The sequence below is a fragment of the Euleptes europaea genome, chromosome 2 (assembly GCF_029931775.1).
Source record: "Euleptes europaea isolate rEulEur1 chromosome 2, rEulEur1.hap1, whole genome shotgun sequence".
Lineage (NCBI taxonomy): Eukaryota > Metazoa > Chordata > Lepidosauria > Squamata > Sphaerodactylidae > Euleptes > Euleptes europaea.
The window spans coordinates 3,113,296-3,132,847 of NC_079313.1; the positions used below are offsets into that span (position 1 = coordinate 3,113,296).

The 19,552-nt window shown below is 50.5% G+C and overlaps 2 protein-coding genes across 2 annotated transcripts; both read left to right on the forward strand.

The window, feature by feature from the left end:
- Positions 1-706: 706 nt before the first annotated feature.
- Positions 707-1,618, forward strand: ZNRF4 (zinc and ring finger 4). Its single transcript, XM_056867627.1, has one exon. The coding sequence runs from the start codon at positions 707-709 to the stop codon at positions 1,616-1,618; it is 912 nt and encodes a 303-aa protein (XP_056723605.1).
- A 5,883-nt stretch (positions 1,619-7,501) lies between these two features.
- On the forward strand, positions 7,502-8,509 carry LOC130493997 (E3 ubiquitin-protein ligase RNF167-like). The gene has a single exon (XM_056867628.1). The coding sequence runs from the start codon at positions 7,502-7,504 to the stop codon at positions 8,507-8,509; it is 1,008 nt and encodes a 335-aa protein (XP_056723606.1).
- The last annotated feature ends 11,043 nt before the right edge of the window (positions 8,510-19,552 follow it).

The window sequence follows — 19,552 nt, forward strand, 5'->3', positions numbered from 1 at the left end:
GACGAGCATGCATATGTGATCCAGTCTTAAGTTGAAGCGAAACAGATAATTGGATAGAGATGGGAGGGGGACCCTCTTAGCCCTGGGGATATAGAGACGATTCTCTTCCTTCTTGGAAGAAGAAGAAGAAGAGTTGGTTTTTACATGCCGACTTTCTCTACCACTTAAGGAAGAATCAAACCGGTTTACAATCACCTTCCCTTCCCCTCCCCACAACAGACACCTTGTAAGGTAGGTGGGGCTGAGAGAGCTGTGACTAGCCCAAGGTCACCCAGCTGGCTTCATGTGGAGGAGTGGGAAAACAAATCCAGTTCTCCAGATCAGAGTCCACTGCTCCAAACCACCGCTCTTAACCACTACACCATGCTGGCTGTCTGGTTTTCTCTGTGTGTGTGTGTGTGTGTGTCTCCACACATACACATCTGTCTTCCTCTCTATTCCTCAGCCAAGGATACAGTCCAAGCACTGACCGAATGATGTCATAAGGGCTGATGCTGCTTCAAACGGCTGGTGTTGAGTTTGGGGGTCATGAACTGTAGTGGCGAGAGGGACATGGGTGACCACAGTGAACTGCTCAAAGTCAAAGGCTTCCTGTGGACGTTGCAGTGAAGTCCCCCAAACCGCACTCCAAGATGCCCAGCTGAGAACCAGATGTTCCTCCAAACGATCCGTTCCACTGTCCCATCTAGAGAAGACAATCTCCAGCATGAGGTCCTCGCTCCTGTCTCCTCCTCCCTTGCTCCTCTTCTCATTGCTCCTGGAGGCCGTCTCGGGGAAACCCTTCGTCCACTTGGTCTTCTCCCACAACGCCACCTGCTTTGACGCCCAGGCGGTGCCCGCCTGCTTTGGCCCGGTGATCTCCCACGTGGGTCTGAAGGGCTACCTCTTTGAAGCTGTCCCCGCCAACGCCTGCCAACCCATAGAAGCCCCGCCGCCCTCCGAGAGGTTCTCCCCCAGGTCCATCGTGCTCATCCAGAGGTACGACTGCCCCTTCAGTGTCAAGGTGCTCTACGCCCAGCAAGCCGGGTACCAGGCGGCCATCATCCACAACCTCTACTCCGACGTGCTGGTGAGCATGTCCATTGAAGTGGAAGAGACCCGGAGGCGGATCTCGATCCCTTCCCTCTTCATCGGGGAGTCGGACTCCAAATTCCTGAGGAAGGTGGTCCGCTTCAAAAACGAGACCGTGGTCAAAATGGTGATCCCGCGGGGTTACTACAATCCCTGTTGGGACAACGTCGGTGTCTCGGCGTGGGACCCGGCGCGGCACAACCTGCAATATTGGCCCGGCTACTGTACCCAGCAAATGATCATTGAGTTCCTCCAGGATTTTGGGCTGGTGATCCTCCTCAGCATGGGCATCAGCTTCTTGGCGGTGGCCGGTTGCATGAAATGGTACTGGAGGGACAGACGGATCAAGGTGAAGACCTTCAAAAGAGGCGACAAATACGACCTGTGCGTCATCTGTATGGCCGAGTACGAGGCCGGCGACCGGCTGAAGATCCTTCCTTGCGCCCACGCCTATCACAACACCTGCATCAATACCTGGCTCCTCATCCAGCCCAGGGAGGGGAAGATCTGCCCGATTTGCAAACAGCACGTCAACATGGTGACCTAGGGGCCTTGATGAGGAGGCCGTCGCTGGCGGCCAGAGAAAGACGCAGCAGGAGAAGGGGGCACATCGAAGAGAGAAGGAGGGAGGAACTCCCAACGGACTGCAGGCCGACCTGAGAAATTGCAAACAACGAAATTCCCCTCAATGCCGTCCGTTGTCCCCTTTGTTTTCTTGCTGGGAGCCGGGGTTAATTTTCAGAAGAAGAAGAAGAGTTGGTTTTTCTATGCCGATTTTCTCTACCACTTAAGGGAGACTCCAACTGGCTTACAATCACCTTCCCCTCCCCACAACAGACACCCTGGGAGGTAGGTGGGGCCGAGAGAGCTGTGACTAGCCCAAGGTCACCCAGCTGGCTTCATGTGGAGGAGCGGGGAAACAAATCCAATTCACCAGACTAGCCTCTGCCACTCATGGGGAGGAGTGGGAAATCAAACCCAGTTCTCCAGATCAGAGTCCACTGCTCCAAACCACCGCTCTTAACCACTACACAGGAGGGATGCATGTGATCTCATGCCATGCTTCTTTACAAAAATAAAATGCATGTCTCTTGGAAGCTCTCAGGGCTGGCAGCTTGGAGGAGGAGGTGAAGAAGAAGAAGAGTTGGTTTTTATACCCCCATTTTCTCTTCCTTTAAGGAGTCTCAAAGCAGCTCACAATTGCCTTCCCTTCCCCTCCCCACAACAGACACCTTGTGAGGTAGGTGGGGCTGAGAGAGTTCGGAGAGAACTGCCCCAAGGTCACCCAGGTGGCCTCAAGTGGAGGAGCGGGGAATCGAACCCGGTTCTGAAGATTAGAGTCTGCCACTCATGTGAAGGAGTGGCGAATTGAACCCGGTTCTCCAGATTAGAGTCTGCCACTCATCTGTAGGAGTGGGGAATCCAACCCGGTTCTCCAGTTTAGAGTCCGCCGCTCCTAACCACTACACGATGCTGGTTCACACTCAGGTGAGCTTTGCAAACTGGGAAGCTGGAGGGAGTGTGAAATAAGTCGGTAGGAGCAGTCTTGGAGCACCTGGGTCAAAGCACCTTTACCTCAAAGACGAGTCACTCGGACTAAGCAGCCGATCGGAATCAGAGGTTTTGGAGGGCCGAGTGAACCTTTTGCATCACCTGCTCGGTTGATAGGCGTAATACCCCTCTTTGGCCAGACATACTGGTGGTGCTCATGAGCAGCAAAAACATCCCTATTATCTGGTAAGCTATCGTGGTGGCAAGTAAAGTACGGTGCCTGGCTCGGGCTGCCGGACCTCCTGGTTTGGACCACTGCTGACTCTTTTCTTTTAAAAAGTTTGTAGGACTAGTCCTGTCTCGGCTGGCCTCACATTGCAGATTCCATCACTGAAGATCTGCTGGGACCAGCCCCAGATTTTAGGGTCCTCCTAGTTAGACCCTTCATTTACCGGAATTTGGAGTCAGTCTAATTCCACTGGGTTCAATCTGATCTGGTAGCAAATGTAGGAAAATACTCCTCCCTGGGAGCTTTTTATATTTGGTAGTGGTGGGAAGTGCCGTCAAGTCACAGTCGACTTATGGTGACCCCGTCGGGTTTTTGAGGCAAGAGACATTCATAGAATCATAGAGATGGAAGGGACCACCAGGGTTATCTAGTCCAACCCCCTGCACAATGCAGGAAATTCACAACTACCTCCCCCCGACATCCCCAGTGACCCCTACTCCATGCCCAGAAGATGCCCAAGATGCCCTCCCTCTCATCATCTGCCTAAGGTCATAGAATCATCATTGACCGACAGATGGCCATCTAGCCTCTGCTTAAAAACCTCCAGGGAAGGAGAGCTCACCACCTCCCAGGGAAGGCTGTTCCACTGAGGAACCGCTCTCACTGTTAGAAACTGTTCTTCCTAATGTCCTCTAGACGGAAACTCTTTTGATTTAATTTCAACTCATTGGTTCTGGTCTGACCTTCTGGGGCAACAGAAAACAACTCGGCACCCTCCTCTATATGACAGCCCTTCAAGTACTTGAAGATGGTTATCATATCCCCTCTCAGACTTCTCCTCTTCGGGCTAAACATACCCAGCTCCGTCAACCTTTCCTCATAGGACTTGGTCTCCAGACCCCTCACCATCTTTGTTGCCCTCCTCTGGACACGTTCCAACTTATCTACATCCTTCTTAAATTGCGGTGCCCCAAACTGAACACAATACCCTAGGTGAGGTGGTGGTTTGCCATTGCCTGTCTCTGCATAGCAACCCTGGGCTTACTTGGTGGTCTCCCATCCAAGTACTATCCAGGGCCAACCCTTCTTAGCTTCTGAGATCTTGCAAAATCAGGCTAGCCTGGGCTATTCAGGTCAGGGCCCATTTAAGAGAGGGAAAAGGAATGACTCAGGCCATACATGATTGAAGTTTATCAAAGTAAAAAAAGTTGAATGGCAAGAGCAATAGAGAGATTTCCCCCTAGAGTGGGTCACCTATACTGATTGGCAGAGAACTAGAAAAACAAAGGGCATCTCCAGGTAATGCAAAATTAGGATTGCCAGCTCCGGGTTGGGAAATACCTGGAGGTTTGGGGATGGAGCCTCAGGAGGGCAGGGTTTGGGGAAGGGAGGGACTTCAATGGCGTATAGTGCCATAGAGTCCATTTTCCAAAGCAGCCATTTTCTCCAGGTGAACTGATCTCGGTCGCCTGGAGATGAATTGTAATCCCAGAAGATCTCCAGCTATAACCTGCAGGTTGGCAATCCTATGCATAATGGACTTCTGGAACTCACTGCCACATGATGTGGCTGTGGTCAACTGCTTAGAAATGGCTTTTGAAAGGGGATTAGACAAATTCAGGCCTAGACAGGATAGGGTTGCCAACCTCCAGGTACTAGCTGGAGACCTCCTGCTATTACAACTGATCTCCAGTGGATAGAGATCAGTTCACCAGGAGAAAATGCCCGCTTTGGCAAATTGTACTCTATGACATTGAAGTCACTCCCCTCCCCAAACCCCGCACTTCTCAGGCTCCGCCCCAAAAGTCTCTAGGTATTTCCCAACCCAGAGCTGGCAACTGTAGGGTTGCCAACCTCCAGGCTGGAGATATCCTGCTATTACAACCAAACCGATCTCCAGCCAATAGAGATCAGTTCACCTGGAGAAAATGGCCGCTTTTACAATTGGACTCTATGACATTGAAGTCCTTCCCCTTCCCAAACCCTGCCCTCTTCAGGCTCCGCCCCAAAAACCTCCCGCTGGTGGCAAAGAGGGACCTGGCAACCCCAAAACAGGCTTATCTGTTGAACTCGCCCTGGGAGGGTAAAAACATAACCATGTTCTTTGCTCCCAGGTGCCTGCTCACACTCCAGGAGTCTGAGAAAGGGATTGGCCCAGTGCGGAACAGTGGGTTTTTGTAAACCAGCCGTAGCTAATATGTCCAACGCCGAGTTCTTCCTGGCCTCCCTTCCTGGTCTCTCTTTCCCGGCAGCTTTGTTCCATCTTCCCGCATTATCGAAAAGGTGTTTGATTTGTTCAGCTGTTGGGAGGAATTGCAATGTGGACTTACCCCGGAGAAGCATGTTCGCGGCTTAAGTGTTTGGCATCTCTTCCAGACTGCAGAAACACCTTGGGAGTTAACTCAATTTGCATGACGTGTTAAGGGGGGGGGGAGAGGAAAGGCGGGGTCCCCCCACCTGCTTTTAAGCCAGAATAATCACAGAAAGAGATTAAGGAATAGCCCGAATGAGACAAATGAGAGAAGGGGAGGGGGGTAATGGAGGTCTTATGGTAACTCCGGCTAGAGGTGCCTGGTGTGTTTAGAAGCTATTATCAAATCATGTAAGCTGCTGTGGGCTTTTGGAAGAAACAAGATTACCTTGCATGTTCTTTTTAATGACATGGAGGGGGAAAGGAGGAGACCAAATGGCCAAGAGGGGAAGTGCAAAACCAGGCGAAGGAGCCGCCTGCCTCGAATCTAGCTCCGTATGTCCAGCTCGTTTTTATCCTGGCCTCCTTCTAAGGAGGAGCATACAGACACGGGTCCCCTCTTCCTTTCTTCATCTTCGCAACAAGGTAGATTCAGAAGAGAAAAAGTGACGGGCCCAGGGTCGTCCAGTTCGCTTTGTGGCAGAGTGGGGATTTGAATCCAAGACACACACACCCTGAAGTCTGGTCTGACACTGTAAACCACCACACCACATTGCTTCTCCCAGATGGGGATGTGAAGGGTAGATTTATAGGAAGATATCCCCTCCTCCAGACAATATGATGTAATAAAAGGAAGTATTTCTTCACACAATGCATAGTAAAATTGTAGAACTCCCTGCCCAGGATGTGGGGATGGCTGCCAACTTGGAAGGCTTTCAGAGGGCAGTTCATGGAGTAGAGGACTATCCATGGCTACTAGTCAAAATGGATACTAGTCATGATGCATCCCTATTCTCTCCAAGGTCAGAGGAGCAGGCCTATTATATTAGGTGCTGTGGAACACAGGCAGGATGGTGCTGCTGCAGTCATCTTGTTTGTGGGCTTCCTGGAGGCACCTGGTTGGCCACTGTGTGAACAGGATGGTGGACTTGATGGACCTTGGTCTGATCCAGCAGTGCCTTTCTTATGTTCTTACCCCAAAGTCCCCCACCAAAGACTGCTAAGCAAACTTCATAGTCATGGGATAAGAGGACAAGTCCTCTTGTGGATTGAGAGCTGGCTGAAAAATAGGAAGCAGAGAGTAGGAATCAATGGTCAGTTCTGCCAATGGCAGGATGTGAGCAGTGGGGTGCCTCAGGGATCTGTGTTGGGACCGGTGCTTTTCAACCTGTTCATCAATGACCTGGAGTTGGGGTTAAACAGTGAAGTAGCCAAGTTGCAGATGACACCAAATTATTTAGGGTGGTTAAAACAAAATCGGGCAGTGAAGAGCTCCAGAAGGATCTCTGTGTACTGGAAGAATGGGCATTAAAATGGCAAATGAGATTCAATGTGAGCAAGTGTAAAGTGATGCATATTGGGGCAAAAAATCCCATCTTCACATATACACTGATGGGATCTGTGCTGGCAGCGACAGACCAAGAAAGGGATCTTGGGGTGGTAGTGGATAGCTCAATGAAGATGTCAACCCAGTGTGCGGCTGCTGTAAAAAAGGCAAATTCCATGCTGGCCATAATTAGACGAGGAATAAAGAATAAAACTGCTGATATCATACTGCCCTTGTACAAATCTCTGGTGAGACCACACTTGGAATACTGTGTACAGTTCTGGTCACCGCACCTAAAAAAGGCAACAGAGATCGGTTCACCTGGAGAAACTGGATGCTTTATTTTATTGCACTTTTACCCTGCCCTGCCCAGCTCGAAGGCCGAGCTCAGGGTGGCTTTGGCAATTGGACTCTAAGGCATTGAAGTCCCTCCCCTCCCCAAACCCCGCCCTCCTCAGGCTCCACCCCCAAAATCTCCAGGTATTTCCCAACCTAGAGCTGGAAACCCTAAGGCGACAGAGATCAGTTCCCCTTGGAGAAAATAGCTGCTTTGGAAGGTGGACTCTGTGGCATGATACCCAATTGACTCCCCTCCCCTCCCCAAACCCCTACCTCCTCAGGCTTCCCCCAAAAATATCCAGGTATTTCCCAACCCAGGGCTGGCAACCCTACCATGAAGACAAGTCATGAGGTCACAATGGCTGCATGGAGAAAGTGCTTTGATAGTCAAGGGGAAGATGCAGGTGGCTGTCAGTGCCAAGCCAACAGGCCAAGCCTGTTGAGAAGGGGAGAAAGGTCTGGACAGATCCAGTGGCAAGTCTCGATTCTCATGGAAACCAAAGGAGCCATCTCGAGGGCGTGGCTCCTTCTCTAGATCCTTGAAGCCAAAGCTTTCCCCTTCAAGTCTGCCCCGCCCAGCCGTCCCTCGGGTCGGATTTAGCACCTCGTCAGACCTCCAGTACCATCTGCCGGCATGTGGTCGCTTCTTCCACCTCTTCACTTTGTTACGGTGTTCTTACTCCTCCAAGTTCCTGCTGGGAAAGGTCTCCTCCGCGCCGTCTGCAGCCACAACTGTTCTGACCCAGACTTCGGGGCTCTGCCAGCCCTTTCCGACCCGCCTCTCCCCACGGAAGGGCTCGCGGGCCGTCTGGTTGAGGCGAGGCCCAAGAATGCATGCCACCCCATCAAAGGTCCACCCAACTCCTCCTTCTCCTCCTCAGCGTTCATTGCACTCATCCATAGTTCCAACTGCTCCGCCACCAAGGTCCTTCACGCGCAGCGAGCGGGATACCAGGAGGCCGCCGTGCATAACGTGAACCCCCAAAGCCTTGAGCGCATGGCGAGCAAGGCAGATGCCGAGCAGAAGATCCACATCCCCTCCATGTTCACTGCCGATGGGGCTTCCAGCACCCTGAAGCAGCACCATTGCTCTGGGAAACGGGCCCCCGAGCATTTGCATGTCAGCTCAAATGGTGCTTCTCAGGCCATGCGTTCGACGGCTCCCGCCTGCAAGTGTCATATCCGTTTCCCGGGTCCCTGCTCACAAACTGCAACTTTCCACATCTTCTGGATCACTTGCATCCCGGTGTCTGCCATGATCGCCTCGTTGCTGATCGAGAAATATTTATCGAAGTGCAAGAGACAGAGGGAGGCAAGCAACCAGCCTTCCCGAGAACGAGGGAACGAAACGACCGGCTTCTCACTTCTCGGTTCCAAGTATCAAGAATGTGCCATCTGCCTGGAGAAGTATCTAGAATACGATAGCCTGAAAATCCTCTCGTGCGCTCACGCCTTTCACAGTAGGTGCATCGACCTCTGGCATATCACCCAGACTCGGAATAAGACCTGCCCTCTTTGCATGCAGAAGGTGAGGCTGGTCGTCCGTTTCCAAATACCGAGGCTGTGGAAAGAAGAGGCCAGAGGCCATGTGAAGAACCCCACCTTTTGGCCTGCTCAGGCCAAGTTCTTTTTTGACCAATGATCCTGTTGGTTGACCGCTCCACCATCGACCCCCGCCCCCAGTTCTGAAACCCACCGATACTTGAAAGACGCAGAACCCTTTTGGAAAATTAGTTGCGGAGACTGGGAGGGAAGTTGTCAGCCTGTGGAGCGTGAGAAAGCGTGATTTCATTTATAATTTACGATTGTTATCGACAACCAACCAAAACCTTGGCCAACGACAAGGCAGGAGAAGATGGGATCGTACCGGGAATATCACAGCAACGTTGGCAAGCCAGAGAAGCTGTTGTTCCAAATGGGAAGGGAGAGTATCCCACGGTTATGGGATGGTGCCTGCCATCCGTAGAACACACAGTGGCGTTCTGCTCCACCCCACAAGTCTAGGGGCAACAAGCGACCATTCTCACATGCTTCAAAATACACAGAACGTTGGTTCCGCGCCAACGCCAACTTGGCTTTCGCATCGTTCGCTTGCTGCAAAACATAACTCGTCCGCTCCTGTTTTTATGATCCATACAGCCATTTCTGAAACCAGAGTCAGTGATTGATATGATAATCTTTTAGAGACTCATTGCGGTCATAGAGAGAGAGAGACTAATGAGGTATCAAATTAAAGCCCAGACTGTGTAGATATGCAAACGCCCAAAAAATGCAAGGGTTTTCTTCTGCCAGCTTCCCCCCCCCCAAATTAGGAAAAAAGAAAGAAAAGAAAACAAATAAGCAAAGGTTGCCATTTTTGAAAGCTCCCATAGCTACCAGGTGCAAGATGCTGGCTTTAGCATTCTTGAAATGAACCACCCCCCGCCCCGAGCTATTGGCTCACAGGCGGTGTAATGGGATGTTCATCAACATTTCAGCATTTCAGACCTCTCAAAAACTGACAGCTCAAAGAGATGGGGCTGTGCGTAGTAGGTGGCTGGGTGGCAGTGGGGAAGGGAGAACATCAAAGGAATGGTCAGCTTTTAGACTCTGGGAGATAACGTGTCTGTGTGTGAGATTCTCATAAGAACATAAGAAAGGCCCTGCTGGATCAGACCCAGGCCCATCAAGTCCAGCAGTCTGTTCACACAGTGGCCAACCAGGGGCCTCTAGGAAGCCCCCAAACAAGACAATTGCAGCAGCATTGTCTTGCCTGCTTTCCACAGCACCTAATATAATAGGCCTGCTCCTCTGATCCTGGAGAGAATAAGTGTGCATCATGACTAGTATCCATTTTGACTACTAGCCATGAATAGCTCTCTCTTCCATGAACATGTCCACTCCCCTCTTAAAGCTTTCTAAGTTGGCAGCCATCACCACATCCTGGGGCAGGGAGTTCCACAATTTAACTACGTGTTGTGTGAAGAAATACTTGTATCAGTTTTGAATCTCTCACCCTCCAGCTTCAGCAGATGACCCTGCATTCTAGTATTATGAGAGAGGGAGAAAAGCTTCTCCCTGTCCACTCTCTCCACACCATGCATAATTTTAGAGACCTCTATCTTGTCTCCCCTTAACCGCCTTCTTCCCAAGCTAAACAGACCTAATGCTGAGATAGATAGATAGATAATACCTACTCATATCAAATATGACATATGGGAATGGGGGACTGCGTGAGACAGGGAAGGTCACAAGGATGGGGGGAGACATGCCTTGGCAGTCGTACTTGTGAAAAGGATCTTGGGATTGCTGTTGATCCGAAGCTGAGCATAACTCAAGCAGGGTGATGTGGCTACAGAAGGAGCCAGATGCAATTTTAGGTGGCATTAACGGAAGCTCAGTATCCAAGTCACAGCAAGTGACGGTTGCATTTTGTTCCACGCTAGTCAGGACTTTGGGCGGAGTCCGGTTTCCAGCTCTGAGCACCCACTTTCAGAAGGGTGTCCACAAAACTGGAGTGGCTTTGGAGGAGAAAAGAGCTTGTTATGCACTACCTTGTTTCTAATGAGACTTAAAATACCGAAGTATTGACACTGTTAAACTAGAGAGCTGCTGGTTGTATGGGAAATGTATGTCATCATCTTTTGAGTTTTCTAAAAGTTTCCCATAGGGTTGCCAGCTCTGGGTTGGGAAATACCTGGAGATTTTGCGGGCGGGGCCTGAGGCAGGCCGGGTTTGGGGAGGGTAGGGACTTCAATGCCATAGAGTCCAATGGCCCAAGCAGCCATTTGCTCCAGGTGAACTGATCTCTGTCAACTGGAGATCAGTTGTAATAGCAGGAGATCTCCAGCTAGTAGCTGGAGGTTGGCAAGCCGAGTTTCCCAGTCTCTCAAAGCTCTGAAACAACTACCATAAGTAGAACAGCATAACCAGAGAGACGTTTCAACTGATAAATGGGGAGGGGCCGTGGCTCAGTGGCAGAGCATCTGCTTGGCATGCAGAAGGTGCCAGGTTCAATCCCCGGCATCTCAAATTAAAGAGACTAGGCAAGTAGGTGATGTGAAAGACCCCTGCCTGAGACCCCGGAGAGCCGCTGCCGGTCTGAGTAGACGATATTGACTTTGATGGACCAAGCTTCATGTGTTCATGTGTGGAGGGGAATGCAGATAGTTGGTCCTAGAAGGAAAGTTTGGAGGAACTGGGTATGTTTGGCCTGGGGGGAGAGAAGACAGGGGGGAAATGTGGTTGCTGTCCTCAAGTGCTTGAAGGAATATATATATGTACACACACACACACACACACACACACACAAACAAATAGCCTAAAAGGAAGGTGGCATATCGAGATTCAGTGAAAGATCCAAGACGGACCGCGATGCCGTCTTTAGAAAAGGTACTCCTTGAATAAACTGGAAGAAATTGTTGGAAGAAAAGCATGCGGAGCGGTGGGGGACAGCTACTTCCTGACACATCCACTCGAAGCCAGATTAGAATTCTTCCTTGAGGGCCACTCCAAAGAAATCCCTCTCCATGCTCTCTGGGGATAGATCGGCCAGTCGCATGTCTGCATCAACTAAGCCGCCGTTCTCCAGATTCCTTGGAACGTTTTAAAAATCGAAAGTGGACCTGAATCAGCCCACCGCTTTCACGTGCAAGAGTCAGCGGGTCGCACTGGAGGGAGTTGGTTTTTATACCCCGTTTTCCCTCTACCTTTAAGGAGTCTCAAAGCAGCTTACAATCGCCTTTCCCTCCCCACAACAGGCACCTTGTGCGGTAGGTGAGGCTGAGAGAGTTCGGAGAGCTGTGACTAGTCCAAGGTCACCCAGCAGTAGGCGTGCCAACCTCCACGTACTAGCTGGAGATCTCCTGCTATTGCAACTGATCTCCAGCCGATAGAGATCAGTTCACCTGGAGAAAATGGCTGCTTTGGCAATTAGACTCGATGGCATTGAAGTCCCTCCCCTCCCCAAACCCTGCCCTCCTCAGGCTCCGCCCCAAAAATCTCCAGGTATTTCCCAACTCAGAGCTGGCAACTAGGGTTGCCAACCTCCAGGCACTAGCTGGAGATCTCCCGCTATTACAACTGATCTCCAGCCGATAGAGATCAGTTCCCCTGGAGAAACAAAACCACTTTGCCAATTGGACTCTATAGCCTTGAAGTCCCTCCTTTCCCCAAACCTCACCCTCCTCAGGCTCCGCCCTGAAAACCTCCCACCAGTTGCAAAGAGGGACCTGGCAACCCTAGGGAGAAAGTGGGAACCCTAGGGAGGGTTAAGGGGCAGACCCTTAGGAGGGTGAGGTTTGGGGAGGGGAGGGACTTCAATGCCATAGAGTCCAATTGCCAAAACGGCCATTTTCTCCAGGGGAACTGATTTCTGTTGGCTGGAGATCAGTTGTAATAATAGCAGGAGATCTCATGCTAGTACCTGGAAGTTGGCAACCCTAGGAGAAAGGCGGAGTATAAAGAAATTTAAAAATAAAGCCGATGGATGTTTGATAAAGGCAAAAAAGGACATATCGAAAGACGCTCGGCCCAAACAGAGACGCAGTACTCTCACCCTTCGGCAGATTGCTGCAAAATGCAGAGGGCCTCCCTGGATAGGAGAGGCCGGAGGGCGTCTTGCCTGCTCAATCTCGGGGAGCCTTTCCCTGGCTAGAATCAGTGTTTGCTTCTCTTTGGGCACCGCGCACCTGCTCTAATTAAAAGCAACTTGTTTCCTGGAGTTCCGCTTTATCCCTGCAGTGGGAAAGGCTACGGGGTTAGTTTTCCTTCCTCCCGCCCGCCATTAAATTCCTGGCTGTTTCACAGATGTCTTCTGCTGCTGCGTGTTCCTAGCCCCCACCAAGACATTGTGTGTATTAAGTGCCATCAAATCGCTTCCGACTCCTGGCGACCCTATGAATGAAAGTCCTCCAAAATGTCCTATCTTTGACAGCCTCACTCAGATCCTGCAAATTGAAGGCTGTGGCTTCCTTTATTGAGTCCATCCATCTCTTGTTGGGTCTTCCTCTTTTCCTGCTGCCCTCAACTTTTCCTAGCATGACGGTCTTTTCCAGTGACTCTTGTCTTATAATGTGACCAAAATACGATAGCCTCAGTTGAGTCGTTTTAGCTTCCAGGGTCAGTTCAGGCTTGATTTGATCCAGAACCCACTGATTTTTTTTTTTGGCAGTTCACTGTATCCGCAACACATTACACAATCCCAAGACATTACCGTAAACATAATCTTTACATTATTTGGAAAGGGGGATATTCAGAGGCTTGTGTTGAAAACAAAAGGGGCCAAGAGCCAAGGAGGAGTCCCCCCGTGGAATTGGGTTGCCAGCTCTGGGTTGGGAAATACCTGGAGGTTTTAGGGGTGGAGCCTGAGGAGGGCAGGGTTTGAGGAGGGGAGGGGCAGCAGCAGGGTATAATGTCATAGACTCCATCTTCCTCAGTGGCCACTTTCTCCAAGGGAACTGGGGGCCATGGCTCAGTGGTAGAGCATCTGCTTGGCATGCAGAATGTCCCAGGTTCAATCCCCAGCATCTCCAGTTAAAGGGACCAGGCAAGCAGGTGATGGGAAGGACCTCTGCCTGAGACCCAGGAGAGCCGTGGAGAGGGGCTGTGGCTCAGTGGAAGAGTATCTGCTTGGCTTGCAGAAGGTCCCAGGTTCAATCCCCAGCATCTCCGGTTAAATGGACTCAGCAACTCGGTGATGTGAAAGACCTCTGCCTGAGACCCTGGAGAGCCACTGCCAGTCTGAGTAGACAATACTGACTTTGATGGACCATGGGCCTGATAAAAATTTGGGGAGGGGCCATGGCTCAGTGGTAGAGCCTCTGCTTGGCATGTAGAAGGTCCCAGGTTCAATCCCCAGAGGCATCTCCAGTGAAAAGGACTAGGCAGGTAGGTGATGTGAAAGACCCTTTTCTGCCTGAGACCCTGGAGAGGCGCTGCCAGTCTAAGTAGACAATACTGACTTTGATGGATAGGGTTTTGAAGGATAGGGTTTGATGGATAGGCTCATTTGCTATTTTTTTAAGGTGGCCAACCTCCAGATAGTAGCTGGAGATCTCCTGCTATTACAACCACCAATACAGATCAATTCACCTGGAGAAAATGGTTGCTTTGGCAATTGGTCTCTATGGCATTGAAGTCCCTCCCTTCCCCAAACCCCACCCTCCTCAGGCTCCACCCCTAAAACCTCCCGCCAGTTGCCAAGAGGGGTTTGGCAACCCTATACATTTTATTTCGGGTACTTTTAACCCATCTTGCTCAGAAACAGCTCCGAAGGTGGGTTTTATTACCGTGATGGTCCTTTCGGGATCTTGATTTTTTTTAGCAAACTAATAAATTACAATAGTACATTTAAAACATACTTTCCAATTATCCGTCCACATAGAAGCCATTAATAATGTGATAATGAAGCACATTCAAACAAACAGCTAGATAACAAGGCATTTTATAACTCGGCAATTTCCTTGCTAATTCTAACAAGGCAAATGAGACAGAAACCTGTGAGATGAACAACATCTAAAATATTATCACCTGCATTTGGGTTTTCCGATGGCCGCAGCTTTTCCTTTTTTAATGCTGCTTTTATTCTATCACCAGATGGTTTTTGCTTTTATTTCATACAGTCATCTGCCTCGGGAACCTTTGGGATGAGAGTTACAGCCTATCACACTTGGAACACCTGAAGCTGCCTTCTACTGAATCAGACCCATGGTCCATCAAAGTCAGTATTGTCTACTCAGACCAGCAGCGGCTCTCCGTGGGTTTCAGGTTGGAGGTCTTTCACATCACCTACTTGCCTAGTCCCTTTAACTGGAGATGCCGGGGATTGAACCTGGGACCTTCTGCATGCCAAGCAGATGCTCTACCACTAAACTAAGGCCCTTCCCCAAATCAATTTTTATCCACTGATCAGCGAGCGATCTTTTCCTGAAGTGCTGGGAAAGATTTCAAGAAAGCAATACCGAAATCAATCCTCTAAAGAGGCTTTTTTTTTTAATCTCCAAGGGAATGGCGCTCCCGCCAGGGGGTCAGATGGGGGGGGACCTCCTCTGTTTAATCGGCCGCTTACGATGAGCGGAAGCGGCGATGTTCAAAGAATTCTTCCCAGCAGTGCCCTGAGAAGCGTGAGGCTGGGGAGCTGAGTCATCTCCAACTTTCATGACTCAGCGCTGGCAAGGGTGGGCAGGGGGCGGGGAATGGCTCCAGCCCTATCTGGCAGGCCCCAGAAGAGGCCATAGGCTAGAGTTGCCAACCTCCAGGGGGCGGCTGGAGATCTCCCGCTATTACAACTGATCTCCAGATGACAGAGATCCGTTCCCCTGGAGAAAATGGCTGCTTTGGCAATTGGACTATGTAGGGTTGCCAGACTCCAGGTAGTAGGTGGAGATCTCCTGCTATTACAACTGATCTCCAGCCGATAGAAATCATTTCGCCTGGAGAAAATGGCTGCTTTGGCAATTGGAGTCTATGTAGGGTTGCCAGGTCCCTCTTCCCCACCGGCGGGAGGTTTTTGGGTCGGAGCCTGAGGAGGGCAGGGTTTTTGGAGGGGAGGGACTTCAATGCCATAGAGTCCAATTGCCAAAGTGGCCATTTTCTCCAGGCGAACTGATCTCTATCATTAGGGTTGTCAGGCCCCTCTTCGCCACCGGTGGGAGGTTTTGGGATGGGGCCTGAAGAGGGCATGGTTTGGGGAGGGGCTTCAATTCCATAGAGTCCAATGGCCAAAGTGGCCAGTTTCTCCAGGTGAACTGATCTCTGTCGGCTGGAGATCAGTTGTAACAGCAGGAGATCTCCAGCTAGTTCCTGCAGGTTGGCAACCCTAGTTGTAAAGCCACCCTGTGTGCTCGAGAAAACACTCTTTGCATGCTCAGAAGACAGCCCCCTCCCATTTCCGCAGCCTAGTGTTTCACCTGCTGTACCGTTTAAGGCAGCATCATGGCCACCCTTTGCAAAGAACGAACGGGCGCAGGAAATGTAAAGGCATTCCCTGTGCCCAGATGTTTCCGGCGCAGTGTCAGTACCGAGTTACCACGGTTCTTTCCTCGGCAGCCGCTCCTCCGTCCTCCGTGATGGATGAACTCCTCCTACGTTGACTTTATGCTACGTTGCATCTGATGCAACCACCGGCACCGGGATGACATTATTAAGGCTCAGATCCAAATGGGGCGGAGGGGTGGGGGGAAAGAGGTGGTTTCTCTGGGAACAGATGGCCTCCCTTTTAGTATGGCAACACACTGCCAGTTAATTAATGCTCGCTGTAATTAAACTTTACACAAATTAGCTGTCGGCTATGCTAAAGGGAACCATTCCTCTCAAATGCCACCTTGAATCGCAGTCTTGTGAGCGGTGGTATTCTCCCCCCACCCAAATCTAATTAAGGGAAAGAGGTTCGACAGAGAGGTCGGGAGGCCAAGCCGGGTAGGGTTGCCAACCTCCCGGTGCTAGCTGGAGATCTCCTGCTATTACAACTGATCACCAGCCGCTTTGGCCATTGGACTCTGTGGCACTGAAGTCCCTCCCCTCCCCAAACTCTGCCCTCCTCAGGGCTCCTCAGTTATCGTTCAGCCTGACTTCTCCATGACATTTCCCCTACTAACGTCTCACACTCACAGAGTTATCCTGCCCAGCAACAAGCTATTCCCTTGCTGTCTTAATACATTTACTGAAAGGAAAAGAGGTTATCGCAAACTATTAAATCAGAATACTTAAGTGGATCCTCCACATTCAGAGGAAGTCTATTTTGCTGTCTCAGTATTAGTACTCAAATTCTCAAATCACTATGCACAGGGGCTTTTCTACCCCAAAGAACTTCCTGGAGTACTTGGGATTAAATTTATGTATCACCATGGGAAGTGTGGAGAGTCAGAACTTCTCCCTAGCCTTCTCACTAGTAGCAAACCATAAAAAACCCTGTTCCATCAGGCAGTCTGAAACTGACCACACTCGCTGTGAAACTGACCAAACAAGCAGCCCCATAGTATTCCAGCTTCCAGGAGAGGAGTTGGATGAGGAGGAAAGACAAGTGGGAGGGAGAAGCCAGAATTGGCATGGGGGTAGGGTTGCCAACCTCCAGGTGGTGGCTGGAGATCTCCTGCTATTACAACTGATCTCCAGGGGATAGAGATCAGTTCCCCTGGAGAAAATGGCTGCTTTGGCCATTGGACTCTATGGCATTGAAGTCCCTCCCCAATGCAAACCCCGCCCTCCTCAGGCTCCACCCCAAAAATCTCCAGGTAATTCCCAACCCGGAGCTGGCAACCCTAGAATGGGGATAAAACCCCAAATGGACACGCACAGGTTTGATTTGGGATTGAGGCAGACTTTAAAATTGGCCTAAAACAGCATCCATAAAAAGTGGGGAAAACGCGAGGGGAGAGCAAGGCAACTTCGAAAGGTTGGCAAATGCATCCATAAAGGAAACAAAGCCCCGATGTACTTGGGGCTTGATGGCGATGGAAACAACCTGTGCATAAAAGGCCTAAGACTGAGAGCGGAGAGATCTAGGTTCAAATCCCCCCGCCATAAAAGTCACTAGGTGACCTTATGCCTTGGTGTGAGGAAATGGTCCGTGTTTTTAACTGAAAAACACAAATGGAGCCTGGCATGGCTTTTCATGCTTCTGCAGGTATCCCTCCACCCTGGAGAGCAAGAGTGGTGTAGTGGTTAAAAGCGGTGGAGCGGTGGACTCTGATCTGGAGAACCAGGTTTGATTCCCCATTCCTCCACATGAGTGGTGGAGGCTAATCTGGTGAACTGGGTTGGTTTCCCCACTCCTTTACATGAAACCAGCTGGGTGACCTTAGGCTAGTCACAGCTCTCTCAGCCCCACCCACCTCACAAGGTGTCTATTGTGGGGAGGGGGAGGGGAAGGAGATTTTAAGCCGGTTTGATTCTTCCTTAAGTGGTAGAGAAAGTCGGCATATAAAAACCAGCTCTTCTTCTACGCTTTGTGCATGATCAGAGATCTTCTGCACTGAGAGATAAGCACATGTCTGCACAGAGACCAACGGGATCTCAGAAGTTTCCAAAAGTGGAAGAGACACAAATGGATCTGATTCCAATAAAAATCTGCCTTGGTGTGGATTAGCACTTAGTGCCAGACCGCCTGTCCAGCCTCTGTCTGAAGATCACTACTGGTTGGGAAACACCTGGAGATTTTGGGGGCGGAGCCTGAGGAGGGCAGAGTTTGGGGAGGGGATCGACTTCAATGCCATAGATTCCAATGGCCAAAGCAGCCATTTTCTCCGAGGGAACTGATCTATTGTCTGGAGATCAGTCGTAATAGCGAGAGATCTCCAGCCAGCACCTGGAGATTGACAACCCTACTAATGAGGAAGAGCCCCCTATTTGCATTCATTCTCACCTTTACTACATTTTTCCTAACCTTCAACTGAAATCTGCCCTCCTCTAATTAGATTTAGTCCTACTTTCCTGAGCAGTAAAGGGCAGTATACTGCCCTTTTCCGCATGACAGCCCTTCAGGTGTTTGAAGAGCATGATCACGTCTCCTTTCAATTTCTCCTTTTTGGGTTAAAAGTACTTTCAACCTTTCCTCCTAGGACTCATTTTCGAGACCACCATCCGTCTTCTTTGCCCTGCTCTGAGCCGGTTTCCATTTGTCTATGGCCTTCTCGAAGAGTAGTGCCCAGAACCGGACCCAGAACTCCAAAGGAAGTCTGCCTAGGGTGGAACCTGGAGATTCCCTGGAATTACAACTGATCTCCAGACTACAGAGACCAGAGAATTTCCTGCATTGTGCAGGGGGGTGGACTAGATGACCCTGGTGGTCCCTTCCAACTCTATGATTCTATGAGACCAGTTCCCCTGGAGAAAATGGCTGCTTTGGAGGGTGGACTCTGTGGCATTGTACCCCACTGAGGTCCCTGTCCTCCCCAGGCTCCATCCCCAAATCTCCAGGAATTTCCCAACCTGGATCTGGTTACCCTACCCCCCCCCCCCATCACCTGCCGGTGGCCAAAGAGGATCTGGTGACCCTACTCTCTTTCCACTTTAATATCACAACAACCCTGTGAGGTCAATTTAGGCTTAGAGAATATGTCTGGCCCAAGGTCCTCCATCAACCTTCACAGCCTTTAAAACAAACCTCAGACCAACACCCTAACTACTACACCACACTGCCTGGAGGGCAGGTCCCATAGGAACGCCATCTAGGATGGCTGAAAAGCTAGGGTTGCCAACCTCCAGGTAGTACCTGGAGATCTCTTGCTATTACAACTAATCTCCAGCTGATAGAGATCAGTTCACCTGGAGAAAATGGCCGCTTTGGCAATTGGACTCTATGGCATTGAAATCTCTCCCCTCCCCAAACCCCACCCTCCTCAGGCTCCATCCCAAAAACCTCCCACCAGTAGTGAAGAGGGACTTGGTAATCCTATGAAAAGCAGGCTATAAATATAATATGTCCTGTTGGTGCAGAAGCCAGGAGGCCCTAATTGCTCCTCAAGCAGGGTTGTAACTCCGAGTTGGGAAATACCTGGAGATTTTTAGGGTGGAGCCTGAGGAGGGCTGGGTTTGGGGAGAGGAGGGACTTCAATGCCATAGAGTCCAATTGCCCGTGGCCATTTTCTCCAGGGGAACTGATCTCTGTCGCCTGTAGATCAGTTGTAATAGTAGGAGGTCTCCAGCTAGTACCTGGAGGTTGGCAACCCTCTCCCCAAGCAAGGTTTGAATGACCTTGAACATCGAT